This window comes from Micropterus salmoides, unplaced genomic scaffold (genome assembly GCF_014851395.1).
Source record: "Micropterus salmoides isolate LMB-PRFRI ecotype aquatic unplaced genomic scaffold, ASM1485139v1 Ms_hic_scaffold_21, whole genome shotgun sequence".
In the NCBI taxonomy this organism is placed as follows: Eukaryota; Metazoa; Chordata; class Actinopteri; order Centrarchiformes; family Centrarchidae; genus Micropterus; species Micropterus salmoides.
Window position 1 is genome coordinate 22,539,772 of NW_024041262.1, and position 24,251 is coordinate 22,564,022.

A 24,251-nucleotide genomic window follows, 5' to 3' on the forward strand; every position below is an offset into this window, starting at 1 on the left:
AATGAAATGTGAGGAGCAAAGGCAAGGGGAAATGCCAGCTTTCCTGCCTCGTTGGCCTGCTCTATATTATTGGAGACTTCCTGTTCAAGTCCTCTTTAACTCCCCGTAGCTGGGTTTAAAGGTCAAATCACTCGGAGCAGTTCATACAGTTAAAAAAAACAGGAGCTTTCAGAATTTCAGCACAATATTTTCACTTATTCGGACATAATTTTCTATAGATATAAATCTTGAAATTGATTATCTCTAGCCCATTTGAAAAAAACAATGAATGTGTAGTCCTGAGCTCTGGTTAAACACATTTGTACCAGATAGCGGTGCATACCAGATCCGGGCAATTCGGTCTGTGTTATTTATTAAGCTGACTTTCAAATAGCGCACATACTTGGCCTCTGATTGTGTTTTGCTACAGGATATAAGCCGCACCCGATTAAAACAAACATCCAGTCCTGTGAACCTCAGACCGTGTCAAGTTATTCTTGACCAATTTTCATTCATCTGCACAAAAACTGATAAAAAGGTAATTTTTCATTGTGTAATCCTTTTCAGTTTTTTTTTTTTTTTTAAAGGAGGAATATCAGACAAAAGAAGAATTAAAAAAGTCCTTCCATAATTATTTGGGAAACACAAAGCAGTTTGGCAGGAATGTGTTTTTCCTGGGTTTCAAGGGACAGACAAAACAACGCTGCCTTATAAAGACATTTAGCTGCAGTAAAACTGTGCCTGGCTGGTGGGATACACACACACACATACTGTAAGCTTACAGGACCATATGCAGGGAGCCTTTGCTCACTACTGCAAGTTTAAAGTAGCTTCCTGTAATTACCATTTATTTCATTTAGACAGGTTAAGATAGATAGTACCAGGGGATCTATGGTCAAGCACTCAAAGTGTCCATCCAGCTGAGGAGCTTTTGAGAAAGACACTCAATCCCTGTCATTTGTTGGGGAACTCTTCTTTAGCTACAGTGTGACTGACTTGTGGCATCCCTATGGACATCAAGTAAATATCAATCTAAAAAAGGAGAGAGCAATCACAGTTAAAAAACAAAGAATCCTTCAGTTTGTAATCCGCTGTATTTTTCCGTCATTTTTAATCACATATCAGTTGATTCTACTACATATACACACACACTGATACAACGGGCTGTGTCGCACAGTTTTGGTCTAAGAAGCCTTATCTGCTGACTGACCAAATCAGGCAAAATTCCCAAGACCCTTCAGGAATATGGCTTGAACTTTTATCCTACGAGACATCTCTACAAGAGACTGGGCATCTGCTGGGCTTTATTTAGAGACTGGGAGGCTCTCTGGAAAAGGCCACACAGTTCAACCTTAATTCAAACAAAGTAAATATCAACTTGAACAACCATGTCCTGCCAGGCTGAGTGGAAACTAGCAGACTTTTCCCAAATATGCCGCACATGAAGCCACTTGGGGACCTGATTACCTCCTCAACATGGCAAGCATTTATTGACTCAAGTAGAAATCCCCTGCATAGCAGTGTAATTCAGTTGGTTTCCAGTCAAACTCGGGTAAATGAAGGCTGGAGGTACACCAAAGCTCGGCTTTTGACCTACTTCAAATAAAAATGTTTGGGGGTTTTCAGAAGTTCTGGAGGAGTGAACAATGTGCTTCTCAATGGGAGAGGTGAAGCACGCACAAAAGCCTCTTCTGGTACATGTAAAACAGTTCAAATAAATTAATTTTGTTAAGTGGGTCTAGAGCTGAGCTTTGGTGTGCAGCACATTATAACTGTGAGGCTCAGTTCCCACATGTAGCATAAAATACACCCAGGAGAGATGTGCAGATGTGCTCAAGACCTACTTAGTTTTGGATAACTGTACCAGGAAAAATGGAGACCACTAGATGCCTCATGCCCTCTGGATCCCTCCTAAAAGTGGTCCACTTCCACTCAGGCAAACACACTCACACATGCATGCATGCTCGGACTAATGGAAAAGGAGCAAAAAGGAAGCACTCCTGGCTGGTCACACCCTCTACAAATAACAGTCTGCACACGCCATCTCCGGACCAATCTGTCTAGCTGGAGGGAAAGCAAACAGAAAATGGGAGGGAGATGGGAAAATGAGGCCGGGGGCTGTGTGTTTGCTCTCAGGTCTTCTTGCCTGGCTGCCAGGGCTACTGTACACGCAACCGCAGCTTATCGAATTTAAGAGGTATGGCTATAAAAACACTGTCAACCAGAGCTGCCTTATTCTCAGTGAAACATGCACACTTGTCTCTCCTCAGACATTTTCAGCTTTACTTTTAATTGGATGTACACATTCAAGTTTAGGGCTGAACCTAATGACTTCTAATGGTTACTTTCATTGTCAATGAAGCTGCTGATTATTTTCTCAATTAATCGAATATCTGTGTTGTGTGAAAAATGGTTCCCCTTCACAGTTCCCCTCTAGTCCAAGGTAATCAGCAAATGTCTTGTTTAGCCCAACCAACAGCCTAAAACAAAAAAGATATTCAATTTACTGTACCCTGTAGACAAGGAGCAGCAAATTCTCACGGAAATATTTTGATGTGTGGCATCTTTGCTTGAAAATGACATTTCCTGATTTTGACTAGTTCATTTCGACTATGGCTGCTTGTTTTAATACAACATTAAACACTACTGTGTTAGAGAATTTGGTTTGTTTTGTTAAATGAACATTCCTCAAAATTAAGGTACTGAAAAAAAGGATCATTGTGGCATCTGTACCAAAAGTTGGTTGAGCAACTCATCCATGAGCAAAGAAACATGTAAACCTAGTGATTTCCCCAAGTGTAAACAGAAAACTAAGGGCACCTGTTAAATAGGGAAACATGTTAAAGGTGATGCAAACCAATGTATCTTTCAGTCTTTGAAGCTAATAATAATTAATATATATTGAGTTTGAGACGTCATTCTTGATTTTTAACTCAATTATGATCGAGCTTCCTGATTAAGATATATTCACAGGGATTTTTATTTATTATGAAATACAGCAACATCCCACATAAAGAACTAATAGTTTGAATAACTTGGAATAAGTTGTTTTGTAAAATACTGGTCCCTGTACTTTAGGGTCTGCATTAGTACAGTACGATCAGTCTTAATTTATCACCCTGATGGCAGAAAAGGAATCAAGCCCTTTTGTTGTTGAAGATATTCCTTCTTAAGGCCTGTAATAGAGCTGGAACTAATGGTTATTTGTATAATTGAATATTTTCACAATAATGGATTAGTTGTTTGGTCGAAATGTCCATCTGTGTTTCCCAAAGCCCAAGATGACATCCTTAAATGTCTTGTTTTGTCCGCAAACAAAATATATTCTGTTTACTGTCATAAAGAAGTAAAGAAAACCACAAAATATTCCTATTTTAGTAATTAGAAAAAGACTGATTAATCGATCATCAAAATAGTTGGCAATTAATTTAATAGTTGACAATTGATTAATTGTTGCAACTCTGTAGCTCACTCTACTTCGCCATAGAAGGGAAACCATGCAGCCTATTAGCCAACAGGAGAAAACTGCATTGTTAAGATCCTCCAAATATTTATTCTACAAGCCATCGCTGGCACTGTGCCTAGAATATTCTACTGGGACTGACTTCTTGATAATTCATTTCATCACCCACAGCAGGCAGCATCGAGAAATTATAACAAATGAGATGATGTCTTGAGGACATTTCCCCTCTGAGGATCAATAGTCTTATATTATAGATTACTGATAAAGCGTAGTAAGAACCTATAGAAAGTTATGACTAATTTAATAGTCCATCTTAAAACATCTTAAAATTAACCAACCATTCCAATTTGTGAACATCTGCAGACCTAGCAGCTAGATGACCAATACCAGCTCCTAAAAGACCTTTGACCTGTATGTAACATGCAATTCAGGGACATATTTTTGTTATCTACATCCTTAAATTTAGAATTTGTCTACTTGCACAATAGCATAATTTTAATGGTGTAATATTACACCATAACGTTTCCCTGTGATATCAGATAGGCAACTGTTCTATCACCTGCCAAAGATCCACTAACAAGGCAACTTTACTTTAACTTATTGCAGTCAAGGGAGTTTCTTACTGTGGAAAGCTACACTAATGATCTCCTTTTACAGTGTCCACAACCACCAAGCTCTGCTCAGCAACTCACAAAAAGCTCCCTCAAACTGACATCAGGGATCAGCTTACACTTTCATTACAGATGGCAGAGGTGAGGAAAGCCACAGCCCATTTGAAACGTAATATTAACCCACATTACTCTCTTCATTCACAAAGCATGCTTGACATCATGCTTGAAACTGAGCCACAGACAACACAGCTGATTAAAAAAAACCGGTCTGCACAAGAATCTGGACAAACTGCAGCCTGGGGTGGATTTTCGCTTACCATTTCTTTTTAAAGAGAATTACTGGTTTTGACCGAAACAAGTCTTCTAATGAATGCAGCCTCACACTAACAACACTAATATAAATGACTTACAGGTACAGTATTGTTGCTGCATTCAAGAGCTGCTCAAACATACAAGATTTCACACGCGAAGGTCAATATTCAAACACAGACAGGTGCAATTTGCATGCATGGCATGCGGGGCTTTTTGGTCAAGTTCTGCCTGTTAATATATTTTAAGCGGGGGCCAATGCTGAACATTTCAAGAGAAACTCTGAATGAGCAACAGGTAGCATCTGTTGAGGGGCTAAAAAATTAACAATTTCACACATTTCCGACTGAAATGACATATAAGATACTAAAGCTACCTAATGAGATACACGTTTTCCCTCAACCTTCATTCTCCTGAGTAAAAGTGCCTAACAAGTGGATTTACTGAGGTGAATGGCCGCTTACCTGAGTTTTAGGTTAGCCATGAACTCTTCCATAGACACATTGTCCAAAAGCACAAAATCTGCTTTTCCAAACTCCAGGCTCTCGTGCTCTGCCATGCTGATAAGTTATACCCTTCTCTTGCTGAATCTCGTGGGAAAATATTTTAACAACTTGCTGTGAAGAGCCGGCAGAAGGCGAACATTGGCGGGCTTCTCTAGTCACCTCCTCTCCTCAGTGGACAGCAGTGTAGTCGATGCGCATTTTCATTCGTGCGGTCAAAGTCAAACTGTAATTTCATTCATGTTTATTAAGGTCAAGAGACCTGTAGCTATAAAAAAGTGAATGTAAATGATGGTAAACGTGTGTTTTCCCTTTTAAATTTAACCTTATAGCTTTCCTATTAGAAATAGCAAATCATCCCTAAATGTCCTCATGTCCATACAAAGTTTCTTCTTTACGCCGAAATGTATCCTTATCCCTTTACACCGTGCGCCAGCTCGGTCCGTTTTCCTGGAGTTTCTCGCCTGTCGTCCTGACCGACCATCGACCAATGGGATTAAAGCCACCTCCTCAAAGCCCCGCCCTGCGGAGAGGTGTTGGTCAGGCTGGCCCTGTGTGTGCGCTGAAAAGCAAATACTTCTGAAGACCACAGCTCCAATGTTTCTGATACATATTTCAGCGATGACGGGGCCACCTCTAAGTTGTAAAACACTCGGAGGAAAAGAATAATGTTTTGGCCTGACTTTTATGATGCCCGCTGTTACCATAAAAGGAAAAATTAGGGCTCATTAGAATTTTCTCAATTGGATATGAATGAAAAGTACAGCTAAATATAGTGATACAGAGACTGCAGCATTCTGAAATCAACCCACTGACTTTGAACTATTATTAGTTGAAGTTTCAGGTGTAAACCTTGTCCTTTGATCTGCCAACGCTAAGTCAAGGAGCTGAACAGCAAGAACAGACTGCTACCTTGTTCAGTAGGGTTATACTGGTGTTAGTTCGCCATCTTGTGTAAGACAGAGGCAAGGGCCTGTTTTCGATAGAAAGGATTTAAAAATATATATAATATCTCAGGAAAGAATAAAATATTAACATTTCACATTTTGACTGACCTGATAAAATCATTTTGATAATCACCATCATTTATTGACACTAGCAATACATCTGCAATGGTCTGGGGCTCGTTAATAATTTTACACCTATGCGTGCAGAACAATGTTAGATTAAAATAATGGTGGAATAAACACTTTTAATTTCTTTTTTATTTTAATCTTTACATGTAAGCATTAAGTCAGACATCATTTAGGCAATACTTAATAATTTAGCTGAAACAGTGCTTTACAGTTACAATGAATCCAGATATCACTGAAATATAAAATATAAAATATAAATGTTAAACAACTTGAATTAATGGCAAAGAGAGAGATTAAACTTTGTTTCAACAAAACCATGTTTAGGTGAAATACAATTCCCATTCTTTCCAAGGATACATTATGAATATACAAAAAGTAATGCGATGTAAAATAAAATACATTATTTCATTTGTACAAGCAGTGAGCCCCCAAATGTGATGGTCATGGAGGCAGCATTGGCCCAAGACCTACCACAGTTGTGGGTGACATACACTTTAGCCCCTTTGCGGAGGAAGGTCATGTACGTAGACAAGTTACCAACAGTGGAGGGACGGGAAAGATGTGTGCGAGAGACAGCTACCCAGTAGTTGTTGACTACTAGCCACAGATCAGTCTTCAGACCAGTATTGGCTGTTTGAGTGGAGAAGAAGAACTGGTAGACTCCTTTCACCGGCGCACTGAACACTCCGGTCCTTCTGTCAAAGGCTCGGCCTACATTCACCAGCACCTTGCTGTACTTGATTTTGTTCACTTTACCATTGAGTTGGCCAGGGTAAGAAGCAAAGAAGTGGATCTTTCTGGAAGACACTGAAAGAAGGGGAGATATTATTGTTATTATCATTATCATTATTATTATTATGACAGATAATCAATGGTGAGGTGAGATGAAGCTCTTTGTGTTTTGCATTCATATTATATATCAGGGGCATGACACATTAGGGACTGTGTGAAAATTATTAATGTTGGGAGGCGTTAATGATTTTTTACAAGGCAAGATATTTTATTCGGACCCTCCCTTTTTCTTATAAAAAACACTCCAGCACCTCCCAATATCTCAAAATTATATAAAAATGTAGTTAGTACAATCATTTTCACCATTAGTAACTAAAATAAAATTCTAAATTTAAATATTTTTGATCTGACATTTGTGACTTAAAATGCCTGATTGTCTAACATACCCAAACTGATTAAATTATGTCATACATACATTTGACAAGGGAAGGCTAACGTAAAATATAGTATGAAAATACTCTTAACTGTTCTCCCCCTAAAAAGTCAGATCCCCAACATTAGTATGTGAATGTGCCAAAAACCAAAATGATAACTTACTTCTTTTCTTTCCCTTACACCTCCAGTTAATCTTATCTCGACTCACACAGGACTGGTTTCTTGAGCATCGCCCACATACAAGTGTGTTGATATCTGAGAACAGACACATAGCATCATTGAGATTAACCTTTTATCAAAAGATGTGCAATCAAGACGAATTGTGAAACAGTGAGCTGGGACCTCAGATCTCTGAAGACATTTAGGAACAAAGTTGTGGGGAGATCCACCCTGGTTCTATTAGTCCTAGACACTGCCTTGTTCAAATTAAAATCATTCACACACTCGACTACTGAAAGACTAAACTACATGATGTGACATTGTGATAAATGTAGTTTGGGTGAGCCAAACCTACTACCACAACTTTGTACTTTGTCCCAAATCAGAAAACTAATGGCACTTTGTGTTGTAAAGTGGTGGGGACATAAGGACTCAGATCAGGGGCGTGATGATACACTTGGGTCACATGACGTGATGATGGAATCAGCCATTTCAAAATGTGGTGGGGACGTGATCCCAGTGTTAATGACACTTACGACTAATGGTCTTAAACATTCTGCAATCTATACTAAACATATTGAACCCTGTATTACTCTTTTGGGGTATTTTAGAAATAATGTTCAAATTTAGGAAGACACACACAACTGCTCAACCATAAAAACACATTCTCATGAAGGAAATCGAGACTCATAGTCACACTGTGGCTTAATGAACTGTTCACTGATTATTGTTATGTGTACTCCATGTACTTTCTGGAAATTATTTTTTCATTAAAACATATTTGGAACCAAAGGATGTATAAAAGTAAGGATCTAATTTTGGCCCCCACAAAAGAACACTTTTTTTTTAAAATAAACACTTTGGAAAATATTACTTTTATGTTACTAAGGAAGTGTATTCATGAAAATAAAATAAATTACTAAGACCAAATCTGTCTCCACTTGAAAGGTTTGAAAAATAATCAGAATTTTGAAAACCTTTCGATAAATTCATGTGCAAAAATTTGCACAATTAAAAAAATGTGCAAATGTACTGTTTGGGAATGACACCATCCTCACTTAATACCTGCACAGTAAGCCAGATCACAAGTTGTCGGCTCAGTGAACTTGTAGACATAGTAGTTGCCACTACACTTCTTGACCTGGATGGGCGGGGAACGGAAAGCACAGCAGTTCTTCTTCCAGTGGCCACACACTCTGCGGGTAACGATGCCCTCCCTTCTCTTCGGATGAGGCCCTGCCAGCCACAGCGGGGAGTGGGTGCCACATTTGTCCACAGGGATACACCTCTCAGGCATCTGAAGACTCTTACCATTGTAGAAGAGGCGGTACCAGCCTTACAAAAACAGATATGTCAGATATGTCATCATCATTAAAGTAAATGTATTTACATTTGCATAAATACATAAATCTAGCTACCTTTCCATTTGCTGCGGCGGTCACACTTCTTAATCTTGGTGGTAGTGTTGGTGGCACGCCAGACCTGGTCCAGGATTGTGTAGTGGAAGCAGGGGTCACGCTGCTTCCTTGAGTCTTCCTCAAAGAAAGGCAGGCTGTCTTCCTCATCATTTGAACCATAAGTTAGGATGTTTGTTCCTGCTCGAGAAGAGATTTTCCACCAAAATTAGATCTACAGAGTACAGCAGATTGCAACTCATAAAAAACTGAGAGAGAATGTTGTAGATTAATTTACTCCATATAAAGAATGCTGTTATTTCATCAACGCACCGACTTCCTTCTGAGCACTTTTCTGATGGCTCGTTATATGCATCTGTGAATGAGGAAAATTACATGTTCAGTAGTGATGCACAGCATGGAGGCAGATTGTAAGGGCATTATATTGAGGCTACCTGAGTCAGAGCATTTTGTTGCTGCTTAAGTGTTGTTTGTTCACACCTTAGACTCTCCATCTCCTGCAATATTTTTAGCAAAGATTGACATGTTATTTAAACAGCCAGCAAAGTCTTACAGATTCATAATACTTAAGGATTAAGTTCAGATGTTGCAGAGGCAGGACTTTTGTATTTCTTGAAGACTAAATATCTTTAAATTAGATTTTTTTGGGCAAAAAGTAAAGAAAGATTTTTTTTTTGTATTCTCTACCAGAATTACATAACTGGCATGGTACGGAAAGCTTTAAAACACAGTTAAATAATAAAGTAGGGAGATGAGATTTACCAAAGAATATAATTAAAAGGTTAAAGGAGTGAATAAAATTAAAACTTTTGGTGGCTGGTAATACATTTAATTTGTGCGTGAGAGTATCGGGGAAACTTTGCACTCTTTATGTCTCTTTGAAAATTATTTTCTATATTAATCTAATAATTCTTTGGTCTATAAAATGTTAGATAAGTGAAAAATGTCACAATTTCCTTTAGTCCTTTGTGACTGATGTCATCAAATGTTTTCTTTTGTTCGAACAACAGGCCAAAACCCAAAGATGTTACAATTATGGACAGAAAATTCTAAGAAAAGCAGCAAATATTCACACTTTAGAAGCTGGAACCAGAGAATGTCTGGTACATTTCCTTGAAAATTACCAGAAACAATTATCAAAACAGTTAAATTTTCTGCCTAATGACTTAGCAGTTATTCAGCTGATCAGGTAACAGATACGGTTTCTCATATCACCTTGACCACAGCAGCCAGTTGCAAAGCCATAGGTTGATTTTCCATGCTCTGAATCTTCAGCTTAGTCTGCAGAGAAAGGAAATGTAACTACGTGTCAAACAAAACTTGAGTTTGTTACACGACTTTGTAAGTAATTGGTTTTAATATAATGTAATGTTCTATTCTCTTTCAGTTCAGTGTGACAGAAGCTCAGCACAGCTCTGTCTGTACTAACCAACATCTGGGAAAACGGAAAACTTGTGTTGCATAATGTATAAATTTGCCTTCTGGCCTCAAACAAAGCTCATACTCACAGAATTTTTGTTCCCCGGGCAGCAAACTGCACAAGCTGATAACGTTACAAACACAGCCACAGCTAAGACAACCATCTGGGGAAAACAACAGTTGCACAGTAATTATGTAAAAGATGACATTTATATGGTTTCTCACTCACTCACTGTGTAATCACATGGAATTACTATTTGTATTAATATCTACAATTTTTGGAGGAACATATAATTTATGTACAGATGCCTGGAGGTCTTTCCTTTTTTTGATCAAAGTCAAATACTGGGCATGAGGTTTGAATTATGAGAATAAAATAGATAGATACTGGTTACATGTATTAATGAGAACAATGTAATGTGAGACAGTGTTAACAGGAAAAATGAGCAAGGACTATGAAATAAATGCAGGCTATTCTATACAAAAAAGGAACAACTTTGATTCAATAAATCTAATTCAATAAATCTAATTCAATAAATCTAATTCAATAAATCTAATTCAATAAATCTAATTCAATAAATCTAAATAGTTAATTAAGTAATGTTTGCTTCTACTTTGGATGTAACTATGATCAGATGTGGGTAACGAGTTTCCATTTACATGTACTCAAGTAATTTATTTTGAGTAAATTGTACTTGGGTAGTTTTAATGCTTCATACTTTTACTCTTATTTGAGTAGTTTTTTAAGAGAAAAATCAGTATTTTTAGTCCTTACTTTGTTTCCACATGACTCTGTTAGAGCAGAATAATGGCTAAACTACAGCATAGTATATGGCTTTCAAACAGCCCTAGCAGCTAATATTTAGGCTACAGATTAAAATTTGATGTGACGCCCTGGGATGAGACTGTGTTGGTGCAGCAGGTTTCGGTTGGGAAGTCAGTAGGCTACGCCGGGCTGACACTGAGCTGACAGAGAGCAGTGTCTGTGGTGTTAATGTGTTTAATGATAAATAGCTAAACACAGTAGGCTATATCATGCTTAAAAACTCCTCCTGCTTTCTGTCTTGATGTAAATATTCAAGCTAACAGTGTACCAGCAGTCTGCATTTGCTCATTGGTGTAGCCTGATGAAGACAAACCAAATTATGCGCACACAAAAAGACTCTTATTTCATGTGGATTTATCTTTATTTCTTGAGTTACTCACAAAGTTACTCGCTACTCAAGCAAATTTTTAGGAAGTACTTTTGTACTCTTACTCAAGTAGTTATTTTGATGATCACTTTTACTTCCACTCAAGTACTTTGATTTGAAAAGTAACAGTACTTTCACTTGAGCACAGTTTTGAGCACAGTTTTTGGCTACTCTACCCAACTATGCGTATGATAGATGTGGACTGATTAACTGTAGTGTTGGTTAATGAATTGCAATCCAGGTACATTGTAGAAATAACAAACAGCATGTTGACAGGCAAAATAATGTCACTTTTTTAGCTAGAAAAAACATGTGTTATTGCTTAATTCTTAGCAATAAAGACAAAAAATTTTGAACTTTATGCAGGTGTAATTTTATGTATGGTAGTTTTTATTGAATGGTTTTGTATTTAACTCGATTTTTTTTTATATAATTAATTGTTTGCACCATTTTTGACAGTGGTATGCATATTCAGTTATGTGATTCATTCTCAGACACATGAATTACAAGCATGGACAACAAAATTAGACGAGAATCACATTAAAAAAAAGCTCAATTTAGCAAACAACTTTCACTACAGGAAGACAATACAGGTAGTATCTGTGACATGAATGTAAATATACCTTAACTAGGGCATGTATGGAACAGTTCACAGGATGGAGGCCATATAAGTGATAAAAGTAATAAAAATAAATCATAAACATGACAAATCATATTAAATATGTCTGACTAGCTTTTTCAGTATTCAAGATCTATATTAAAAGTGTGTATTTTATGCATGAAGAAATTTTCAAAGTGCTTACCTTTTCATATCAGGATGCTAGGAAACTCAACCACTGTCCAAAAATGACCTTATATACTCATCAGTGTGTGACACAGTAAAGCCCAAACAAAGGAGAAATTACAGACTTCAGTTTAACAGCATCTTTCCCACTGAGTTTAGGTGCTACTTTTCACAGACTAGTTGCAAATGTAGACATGAAATTAGTATAGCATTCGCAGTTTTTTGGTTTGTATGGTCAGCAGCGAGTGCTGTAAAACTGTAAAAGTAGTTCTTTTTTCAGTACAGTTACTCCACACTGACCACAGATAGATGAAGTGTGAAAACGGTCACACCAGCATTCATGGGTGCACTGCAGCTTATGATGATGCAGCTTATGATAAAATTATGCTTAAATACTACAAGTGTACAAACCAGTGATGAGTAAATCAGATTTGTTAAATGTTAAACTACTCTGTGATGTAGTACATATTATATACTTGGAGACAGTGATGACCTTTAAGATGGATGTGAAATTTCTGTTTACTGTTAATTAAATTGGAGGAACGATGAAGCTAGTATTAAAATTTCTTGAAAACAAAAAAATGTGATTTTACAGAAGAGCTATATTTTCTTTTAATGAACTTTTCTGTGAAATCCGAGATAAGACAGCTGCAAGGAGTATGTAATTGAATTCTTTCTTTTCTCACATACAGCAACTTCTGCTCACTTGAGAGATTAAATGTATGTGTATGTGTGCAAACTAATCTACCCAAGAAGTCGACGTTTCCACTAAACAGGCCACTAGAGGGTTACAGCAGCAACCCAACGTCTGCAGCATTACCCCATCATCATGATGATCCAGTTGTTTTCAGTAATTGAAAAGAAAACAGGATAGTCGTTCAGTGCTTCAGCATGGATTTCGTGACCAGACGACTGCCTGAAATTGGAGAAGAGGAAAACTGCAACAGTACATCACATGCTCCATTTCAGGAACTCGCAGCACTTGCAGGCATTGATTGACATGACATTCATGAAATAAACACTCCAGTGACAGAGCAGCCAGAGCACTCCAACTGCCATACTTCTGTGAAATCATAACCAGCTCTTCATGAAAATACTTGGTGTGGCAGCATGTAACTGCTGCCAGTTACAGTGTTGACAGGCCACTTTCACATACACACATGTACATGTGGATGGTGTCAGCAGCAAGGGCACCAGGACATAGGTCACTGAGGGATTTGACAACGCTGAGGCAGGTTGTTTATCCCCATACATCAGTGTAAGTGTAACCTTTGTTGTGTTTTAGTGGTTTTGTCTGACATACCCACACAATACCAATATGATTTCCCTTCATCAACATCACCCATCCTGTATCAAATGACTTCATTTGAAGTGATTTTAAAGTGGATGTAATTTAACACTACTGATTATATTAAAGTGGATATTGTCGTTGGTAAAGTTAGTAGGTCAAGGTTCCATTTGTACACCTACTTGAAGTGGCAGAAGAAAGATATTCTGTTTCCATAACTTTTAACTTTTTATTTCATTTATCCATTGCTTTCAGCTATTTCCAATGATCCAGTTACTATGTCTGACATTAATTGATGTATTTCAATCATTTATCATTTAGTTTTAGCTAAGGAGTTTAACTGCTATCCATTACTTTATGTATGTCAACCATTATCCATCACTTTTAGCTAACTATTTAACTGTTATCCACTTTTTTGAGCTCTATTAGAACCATTTCCCATTAACTTTAGCTGTCAACTGCTTTGCTAACTTGCTGACAATGGCCGCACTTTCAACCGAAACACCTGGTGTTTAGGTATGACAGGTGACTCGATATGTCATTACATATTAACATTACATTGTTCAAATTATAATTTCTATTTTTTATTAGCTGAATCTTCCATCTTGAATCTTTCCACATACCCCTTCGCACCTGCAGAACTATCCGCTGGGCACAAGTATACCTGGTTGGGAATCACTGTATTATGTTCCACAGATATGGATGGTTGAACTCAACCTTTTCCTCTATTTGTTCCATTTGTTTTTGTACGCGTTGCACACCTGATGTACAAAAGAGATTATGCATTAGATGTATCGTGCACACTGACATGCAGGTATTGGACATTACATTCTTGTCCCTGCAGCGTAGCTGTTGTTCCTGTTGCTATGGAGAGTTTATCAGCCTTTTGTTAGCGTGAGATAAGGAGAAGGGCACAGTTGGATTCTTTCCACTCCTCGATGTAGCTGTGGTGGCCTGGGGGTAAACAACCTGGTTCAATGACCATATTTAGAGCCATTGCTGTTGGACATGTATAAACATGAGACTGACTGTAAAACGAGCCTCACTTGACATCTGCCACCCTTTCATTCAACAACAAGAACAGAAGAGCATTCTCAGAATAAAATTGCCAAATAAAATGTACCACCTGCATGCTTAGTTAAAACTAATAAATAATATATATAAAACAACTGCTGAGTTTAACTCTACTTTCACTACTAACATCTGACATGAATGCTGCCTCTCTTTTTATTTAGTGAAAATATATGCCACAACACAAGCCATCTATTATTAGAACTAGCTGCGTGAGTCTCACATGCTCCTGATCTCAAACAACCACAAAACCGTTACTTGAATGTTTCCCCATGATGACCTCTGCCTTACTGGACTCTGGGCCAAACATTTTTGAAATGTGATCCATGCTTGAAGTATGCTGGCATTAGTAGTGGCGTAACCTCTTTGAACATACTGTACAGTCAGAGGAACACCAGTGGGGTGGAAAGTTCTGTGGCCATGTTAGGAGTAAGATTTTTTTGGTTTCTGACGGTCTGGTGCTGGAGTTGCTGCAGGGAGAATCTGAACTTGATCTCAACATCAGCTTCAGAACAGATCCAGTGACTCTGTAGTAAAAACTCTTCACGCTTTGGTTCACCCATTTTGTTTACACTGCTGCATACCAAATTTAAGAAAATACTACACCATATATCCTCCACTGATTTATATAATCGATCATCTCTGTACACCTAATAAACTGTTGTTTAATTTTACACACACAGGATGCAAGATGCAATAACACAAGAGAAGCATTTTGTACTGAGTTTGTGGTTCTTTTTTTATTATTTGGATTGTATTTACAATATGTACAATAATTTCAGTCAGAAAAAGTAGAGCTATAAAAATAACCATTTTACATTTAATACAAGGAAAGCTGCATTTTCAACACATTTGGACCAAGGGCATTTTTCATTTGGCACAGCGTAATAGACTAAGACTGGCCTTGCCTTGTTGGATCCCAGACTGGTAGGGAACTAAAATTTAACATGCTTTGCCTTCTGGGGTTTAATAACACTGGTGTCCATTTAACTCAGCTAAAAGCATTAAACCTCCAAACAAGCATGGCAAATGCTTTGGTGGCTGGCTGTAAACGTGGTATACATCAGTGATAGATTGGGCCCTATAGCGCTGTGGTTTCTATCATGTAATACTCTTTGTGGTTGATCCAAATTAATGCACAGAAAAGAGTGAATTATATTCAATCTGTATCTGATCGGTCAGTGCGAATACTGTGATTACATTTTTTAAATGCGGTGAATTTCTAAAGCATGAACAAATATACATGCAGAAAGCACAAAACCACTCAACTTAAAAGTCACACATTTGTTCAAATCTACAATTACAGTACTTCAAATTTAACAAGGTGCAACATGAGTATCATTTTAAATAGTTCAAGTATTTCAATGAAATAAGCCTTTGAGTGAAGCTGCTACTGTAAGGCATGAGTGATCCATTTACTACAGGATAGGATCTGGTCCTCTTTCAATTGTTCAACAACAGGTTCCCCCCTGTTCAACAGAATACCTCCATACGTCGCTGCTGGAATATTTAGACCCTGCCCTGTTACTTTGCATTGGTCTACTCATATTCCCACACCCATAACGTGCTGGATGCTGTCTCTGTCTCTTCCTGCACATTACTGGATGCTGCATGTCCACTTACACTCCCTGTGAATGCAATATTGGAGATGACTCAGATGTCTGTTAGTAGCTGTTTTCTATTTTCTTATGAAGAAGCCAAAAGGACAACAGGGACTGAAAACAACGTGAACATGCTACTGCTAAAGCCAGACTAAAATATAAGAGGACACTTTGTCGGCTATAGTCTGGAGATGACTCTTTCAGTAGAGAAAGGTTTGGTGCCCACATCTGCGTTGACAGATGATGGCACAGGAACATGAATACAGAAAATGTAAATGCTTCATTGTATGTATGCTTGAAGCACCAGGGCTGGAGGAGATTTTCACTTCGCCATCTTATAGTTCCTCAGATCTAGGGGCTCTTTGCTGGGTATACACCAGTCGTCAGCCTCTTGGCTCACTTTGTAGTTCTTTAGAGTAGTTTTGTTGTACACTGGCAGCCTCTCGATGGAGTCTGTGGACAGTGCCTGGAGGGACAAGAAGACAAGATGTAATTACACATATCCTGTCATACCTGCGCTAGCTCCACAGTGTGCTGCAGACTTGTCACAGCAGTTTCATGCATGATCACCACGTCTGGCTCACCTTCAAGTAGATGACAGCGTCTGTGCCGTGGCCCTCCATGGAGTAGAGCTGCAGGTCCCCCTGGAAATACTTGGCGTAGAGACGAGAGATGGGCAGTCCGTAGCCGAAGCCAGCCTGTACAGAGAGAGAGAGAGGGGATCATGGGTTTAAGAAGGCTTTGTTCTCTGTCACACTGCAAGCAGCAGTGCTGTTCTGTGGGGAAAAAAATGTGTGTGTTTTGTCAAGTTCATTTTATGTATTTTTTGAGGGAAAAAATTATGCCAGGATCTTTAAAAGAGATTCTAAATAAAAGGCTAGATAAGCATTTTGATGCTTGTAGGTTGTAGGGAAATGCAACCAAATGGCATATGGTGCAATTAACAGTGTCTTTCCGCCTGCAAAAGAATATTTTCGACGTATGTAGGAGTGAAATCGAGTTAATAAATTAAATCCTGGCAACCCACGGCCTGTATCTCTACTTACCAGTGGAGGCCGTATGTAGTCTCCTATGTGCGGAGCAGGAGCAGTGGAGTACATGTAGCTGAAAAGGTTCTCGGTCCTACGAAAGGGAAAGCCACCACCTTTGTCACTCACCTACAGACAGGTGTAGGAAAAGAAGAGAGAACATGAGGTCCTTGAACAGCGCTGAGCCATAAAAAGGTACAGATGACTAACAGACAAGTGCCTGCCTGTCGTGAACACTTGGCCTCAACTTAACAATAGTGGCCTTCTATTTGTTTACTAATGTCTGCTACTGGTAGAGGAGGTACATCAGAGAAAACATATGGGAAATCTAGTACCACATTAACAACTGCAGACAAAATAAGTTTGCACTGAAAAGAGATCTCAACTAACAACAAAGAGATGTCAACAAATAGATGCCAAGCAGACACTTAGCAGCATTATTTATTTGTAGTCATTTTTGTGTCCATGTGATGAATGCAAATCTAATATTCACTCTCCTATTAGCTCTGTTTTGGGCTCCTCTAACTCCTGAGGAAAATATATGGCTCCTTAGCTGTTAATGATGCATAATGTTCACCAGTTAGTCGTTAACTTTGTCTGTCTGCCGTTTAGTGCTGGGAGGGTAGGATGCAGTCAGTTTATTTGACCTTTTTCGCTGAAAAAATGCCAGTTGTTGCTGGAATGGAGTTGAGAGTCAAGTTGTAGCATTAAAACTAAAAAAATTAGACAAACGGGCTAAGCCAAGGAGAACTTCAGAGTGTGGAGATAAATTATTTGTGGATTTGTCGCTATTGTCCTACTACTTCTTTTTTATTGTTTAGTGCAGTCCTAAGTTTCACTTTTTAGCGTTAAAAAAAATCCCACCTATTAATTTTTTTGTTTATTGTCACTAAGTGTATATGTATCAGAGACAACAAGCAATCTTAGCAACCTGTCCTTGTAACACATGTGCATAAAAACAAGGTTTATGAAGGCAAACAGCCAATGTGGTTAATGTTTTATCAGAGCTTAGTGGCTTTGCTTGCTAGTAACCATTGTGATTATCTAAGGGCGAAGTCATTACCTAACAGGTTCAGCGAAAGATTTGGGCGGCAACAACAAAAAAAGGTGGTACTCATGCTTTGTGTGCAATAGGGCTGTATGATTAGTTTATTAATGCTAAAATGATTTGAACTTGTGAAATAACAACAGTGTGAAAAATTAACTTAAGTGAAATAATTTTATCTTTGCGGGTTTCATTAAACTCGTTAAAAATGTGCTGATTTAACCATAAAATCCCACCCACCTTCTAGTTCATTCCTAAAGGCAATTTTAAAGCTCTAATCCGCCTGCTATTATTCGAGCATTGTGGGAGGAAGCACCTGGGAGAAACCCACATAAACATACCAAAAATGTATGCTGTAAAGATTGTAAAGCCTAATAAAGACAAGGAGTCCCTCTTTGCAATTCCCGTTTTTACCAGCAAGATTATTTGTCGAGGAGCTGTACTGTCATTTGCCACCCACCTTGATTGCCATGTCCTCGCCTCCAAGAGACACCTTGACTTGAATGGGCGGAAGGTTGTTGCTGTTCTCATAGGTCTCAATTGTGGCCCTCATAGCATTCTACAAAAAGGTAAATATGATATAATTAAAGTTTTAAAAATAATTTCAAATGTATTTTTCACTTTAATGTCATTCATAAATTTAAATTCACAACTGTAGGATGTGTCATACCTTAAAGAGCTCAAACAGCATGTGGTAAAGGTGAGAGGGAACGTATACAATGCTTATTGGAAGGTTCCTCTTCTTGTCTGCACAGGGAGGAAAAACAAAGAGTGTTTCTTAATTCCATCCACTTCATTTAAAATTCATCATCTTCACCACTCGTGGATATTTTCCATCATTGGCAGTTACTCTGCTCTGCTGTGGTGTTCAGCTTTGAGAGGATGGAGAGAAAAGGGTCTGTGTGTCAATATTGTCTGATGCAGTCAGCCGGGCCCAGTTAGCCATACTTAAGCTTTAGTGCTATAATTAGAGGCCCCTTGGGTCCATCTGGCTGAACGTTAAACATACAAACACTCATACTGTATTTACACACAGAGCACTTGGCTCCATTTGGTCTTCATCTAATTCTCTTTAACGGACTAGAAAGACCTTTGCCATTTGTTTAGATGTTTGCATTATGAGTAAAAAAGTGGTTGTATTTAACCTTCTGGATTAAATCAATTTAAGCTTACTGTTCATCTCCTGTAGTATCAGATCGGGGGAGCGGAGATAGTACTGGTCACATAGCATCTTGGCACTGTGAAAAGCATCTGAACAAAAAAAGGGGGGATAATAATAGTGAGCATTAGAAAACTGACTTGAATTTAAAACATAGAAAATTCTTTAAAAATGACAAGAAACATAATTTGATTGTTCTTTGCCCCATTATAAGTCAAATTAGATTTAACATCTACCCAGTTAACTTCAAACATAATTCATATTTACCTTGGACTACATCTCCGACTTGACAGTGAGGGTCAATGCTCCCAATGGTGTTTGGGTGGACAGGGTTTGCAGTACCATCAAAAATAAGAGCTGCAGAGAAAAAAAACCCTTTATGTTAAGTAGAACAGAAAGCAGTGTGGAATTATTGGACCATCGACATATCAAGTTAAGTTATTGTTTGAAATGTTGCTTATATAATACATGTTTTGGTACTGGTGCCGAGATTGTACTTGAAGAATATAAAAATGTTTTTCTACAAAACCACTTATCAACATGACGAAATGAGCCAAGCTTGGCATTTGAATTGCCTAACTAAAAATACAGTATAAAATTTGCCAAATCATTATTTAAATAAACAATTCTCCAACAAAAACAAATAAAAAGTAAACAAGACTGAGAATCTGAGAAAGCATTTGATGCCAACTTTTGGTACATTTTTGATACTTTGTGCTAGGGGCTGGGATATTAAAGTTTGATACCCAGGCCAAGTAATAACACAATAATAGATACTATTAGTACTAGTACTAAATTACTTGGTAATAAAATAAGTACAGGGAAAGAAAACATAGAAGCCAACACATGTCGTAAGACAGGTATGGTCTACTTTTGAAACAAGCATTGTTCCACATGATACATCTACAAGCTCGCAATAACAAACTCGACTCTCATCAGCATAATATCGTCGGCAGGCAATAAGCTGTTCTTTTCAGCACTAGATTTTATGAATAATATGAATTGAAGAACCGGAATCAGTGCAATAAATGACAGAAAAGGTTTTGAGCCAAACCAGGAGTCTATCTTGGTAGAAACTTATTTTTCCTTCTGGGTGTCAAGCTAGTGACAGTGAGCAGAGTGAGCAAAATAATGTATCACAGCTTGGGTTTGACAATATTCATTGCAGACACAATGAGGGAAGATTAAAAACAAAACCACTTTTAGGCTCTATATGTTATCTAGTTTGGAAATCTTTAAGTCTGCAGATTTTTTTCAGTATTTTGTTTTTAATATTGTGCAAAATATATGGCAACAAATGTGTTTGTGTGAAGGAACAAAAATGACTCTTGCGTTGACTGCATACTGAAAATCCAGGAAAATGTGAAATAGAAGCATGACAACCCCATTGGTATGTGGTAGATGAAGAAATGCTCAAACTTGAAAACTAGATTGTCTAAACAATGAATAATAAACATAATTTTAAGACAAGCATTATGGCTTTTGAAATTGAACTTGACGTTGAACAATGAATGTTACTCACTGTGCTGATTGATGAGCATGCGGATAGAGATGCGGCTCATGTAGAAGCGGTCCAGAAAGTACTGAATATTCTGGTTGGTTACTGGATCGTGGGGGAAGACCTCTTTGTATTCAATGATACCCTGGGCCATAGTTGGCACTACATCGTTGTGCCTGTTTCTGATGGTGACTAAGGCGTCAACAAAACTGGAGAAGAAGGATACAAAGAAATAAAGTTGTTATATATATATCACACTGAAAGGGAAAACACAGTACAGAAGGACATATGCAGGAAGTAAGTGACCAAAAATTAGAAAAAGAAGCTTCATCCTTTTCCAAAACTCTGACAAACACACAACCTAAAACAACTTCAGGCTTCATTTTAACACAAGAGTGAAGAACTGTTGTGCCAGTAGGGGTTTTGTGTCTCTTCAAAACTTGAAAACTGACCAGCGGTTTAAACTCACAAATTATTGAATTGAATTGAATATTGATATTGAATATTAGGAACTTACTCTCCCAGGACTTTGAAGTCATCAGGATTCTTGTCTAGGAATTCAAGGATCTCCATTAAACTCTGGATGTACCTGACAAAATCATAAATTAATCTGTTTACACACATAAACACATGTTGTACAATGCAAAACTAAGTTGACTGAGCCAGCAGGAATCTTATTAATACTTAAAAATGCTGTGTTTTAATCTTTGCAAGGATATTTTGGTCATAGTGCATTCCTCGCACAGGAAAAAGAAAAGCAGACACTGCTGAAAACAGGGACATATGACACGTGATGAGAAACTAGGGTAAAGTTCAGAGCTGAGCGCTCCACCCCTCACTGCACATAGCTGGAGCACAGCTTCAGACGTCACGGGCTGCTTTTGTAATTCAGAGCATGACATCACCACAGTGGGATAAATAAACTTACATGGAAGTAAACAAGCCAACAGCTGTGACTGTTAAGGTCTCACTACTCGAGGGGGGATCTGATAGCAAATATAGTTTTTATGAAGTAACACAGACAGACACAACTGTTTGTCTTTGGTTTTGGGACATTGTTTTTGTTTAATCAACACACAAAAGCAATAATTGACACCTAGTTTGACTTACCAGCTCTGCACCATCTGCACAGACTGGGTAGTGAGCAGTTTGTCAGGCAACAGGTTAATTTCCTTCATAATGTTTGAAAGTCTTACAGGGAGCTCCTGTCTCAAAAAGACAAACGATGTCTTCTCGCAGGCGTTGATGGAACCTGAATCAACACAGAGAAAAAATAATAATTTCAGCTTAAGAGATTTATTAATTAGGTGAATGGATCCTTTAACCATTTATCCAAACAGAATAATTGTTTACAGGCATTATGCTCTGGTAATGCAATTTCTTTCAAGTAAAAATGTCTTGTGAATGTTATGCAGAATTCTTTAGCACAATTTGATAATTAATTTGCAAGCTGCTAAAATAGTTTTTTCTTAAATGATCAGTAATCATCAGAAGGAGGAATGCAATATAATGTGGCCTTCATATGGCCCAAACAGTGCAGCTTACTACAGGTCTGATGCAACACTCATGAGCACTATGCTGCCACAGGCAAACCACTCTAGCACCTTCTCCTACAGAGCAGGTGCTTAATCTTAATTTTACGAATATGCATTGGATATTTTGTCACTGAACTGCAGTACATTTCTGATCAGGCTAAGAGAGCTCCAACAGCCCCCTTTCCACACAACTAAGTTAGCTCCTTTGTTACATAACGTTAGAAAATTACCATTCTGTAAATCAGCACTCACCGAAATCGATAAATTGCTTCATGGAGAGCGGTGAAGGAGAAAATTTTGAAAAATGATCGATATACTTGGGCACACTGGCCAAGGCAGCATTTTTCGTTATAAACCTGGCGAAATTCATTATTGCTGTGGAGAGAGTCCACTCAGTTCTGGTTGACCAGAAGCTCCGATGCTAGGCTAGTTAGGCTGCTGGGGGGGGAGGCAACCGCGGAAAACAAGCGAGCTCCAGCCAATAGGAAGGGAGGGAGGTTTTGTTTACGTTCCAGGTTGGCCAATAGGAATCGCTGAAGGGAGGGCTCTGGGAGGCACATACGACTCCTTTCATTATGCAAGTAGGTGAGTCACCCATTTGTCATCTAACAAACAACCATCTAAATGAAGCAATCCTTAAATCCCAGGGGTGGAAAAGTAACATTTACTCAAGTGTAGTGCAATGTACTTTCCTTGAGTATTTCCATTTAAACTACTTTATAAATATACTCCACTGCAGTTTTGACTCCTCTACATTTATCTGACAGCTTTAGTTACTTTTCTGCAGTGATGGGAAAAGTATTCTAGCAATACTGCAGTATAAAAATAATCACTTACAAGTAAAAGTCCTGCATCCAGACTGTTACTTAGGTAAAAGTTCTATCATCAAAACATATCTAAAGTTAGAAAAGTAAAAGTGCTCATAATGCAGAATGGCCCATTTCAGTATAATTATTATATTACTGGCTTATAATTAGTGATGCATTAATGTTTACATCACAGCTGATAAAGGTAGGGCTAGTTTTAATGACTTTATACACTGCTGGGTAGCTTAATCCATAATAATACATGATAATTCATTAGTTAATTTGTATTTTGTATTAATAATCTAAATCTGCAAAGTAACTAATAACAAAAGATGTAAAATAAATGTGGTGGAGTAAAAACTCTGGAGTGTAGTAGAGGAGAAGAAGAAAGTAGCATAAAAGGAAATACATAAAAATAGTAAAGTACAAGTACCTCAACTTTGAACTTAAGTACAATAGGCTACTTGAGTAAATGCACTTCACACCACTGTATTTCCGGTTAAAATTCTAAAACATATGATAACATACATTCAGTATGGTTTATAGCTCCACCTATATAGATAATATAGTATATGTTACAGTAGTTCTACACTGAAAGGGCCCTTCTGGTGCATGAGTACTTTTACTTTTGATACCTTTAGTACTTTTTGTTGCTAATACTTTATGTAGTAAGTAAGTAAGTAATTAAGTAAGGTGTTGAATGCAGGACTTTTACTTTTACTTTTCTTATATACAGTCTATGCTTAAAACAGAGTATTTTCACAGTGTGATATTGCAACTTTATTTAAAAATAAAGTAAACAATCTAAATATTTCTCCCACCACTGCCCTCAAATGTCAGGGGGGCGGCCAAGAACCCAAAGATGATGATGCCTGGAGACTGCAGCCCCAAAGACACTGGAGGTAAGACTGTTTCTCTATGGAGCTGACTTTTCATGTTAAAACAGGAAAGGGCCAAACACAAAAGTCTAAAATATGTTTGTATGCTGTAGTATTAAGATTTATTTTAATTGGAACTAAAAGGCTATGTCCAAACCATAAAAACAATCCCAGATCAAAAGTACATGTTAGTGTATGACTGGGGTGTTCACATACCTTTGACCTGTATCTGAGATGCTTATGAACAGGTTTTATGTGTACATG

At 37.9% G+C, this 24,251-nt stretch overlaps 3 protein-coding genes across 4 annotated transcripts in view; all 3 read right to left on the reverse strand.

The window, feature by feature from the left end:
* The window catches only part of myo1d (myosin 1D), a 106,559-nt gene extending 101,224 nt beyond the window's left edge, over positions 1 to 5,335 (reverse strand). For both annotated transcript variants that reach the window (XM_038735315.1, XM_038735316.1), the window contains exon 1: positions 4,827 to 5,335. In XM_038735315.1, the coding sequence (XP_038591243.1) occupies positions 4,827 to 4,921 (95 nt within the window). In that variant the 5' untranslated portion in view covers positions 4,922 to 5,335. The remainder of the gene's footprint in view (positions 1 to 4,826) is intronic.
* Positions 5,336 to 6,052: 717 nt separating this feature from the next.
* On the reverse strand, positions 6,053 to 12,215 carry LOC119916596. The gene is made up of 9 exons (XM_038736653.1): positions 12,098 to 12,215; positions 10,191 to 10,265; positions 9,898 to 9,963; positions 9,117 to 9,179; positions 8,995 to 9,037; positions 8,686 to 8,862; positions 8,333 to 8,602; positions 7,271 to 7,363; positions 6,053 to 6,748 (listed from the first exon to the last, which is right to left on the reverse strand). Exons 2-9 carry the CDS (start codon positions 10,263 to 10,265, stop codon positions 6,342 to 6,344), a joined length of 1,194 nt encoding a protein of 397 aa, XP_038592581.1. The 5' UTR covers positions 12,098 to 12,215; the 3' UTR covers positions 6,053 to 6,341.
* A 2,940-nt stretch (positions 12,216 to 15,155) lies between these two features.
* On the reverse strand, positions 15,156 to 22,733 carry pdk2a (pyruvate dehydrogenase kinase 2a). The gene is made up of 11 exons (XM_038735612.1): positions 22,556 to 22,733; positions 21,879 to 22,020; positions 21,286 to 21,357; positions 20,793 to 20,977; positions 19,538 to 19,627; positions 19,285 to 19,362; positions 18,782 to 18,858; positions 18,572 to 18,670; positions 17,085 to 17,195; positions 16,623 to 16,736; positions 15,156 to 16,504 (listed from the first exon to the last, which is right to left on the reverse strand). Exons 1-11 carry the CDS (start codon positions 22,671 to 22,673, stop codon positions 16,361 to 16,363), a joined length of 1,230 nt encoding a protein of 409 aa, XP_038591540.1. The 5' UTR covers positions 22,674 to 22,733; the 3' UTR covers positions 15,156 to 16,360.
* Between the last annotated feature and the right edge of the window lie 1,518 nt (positions 22,734 to 24,251).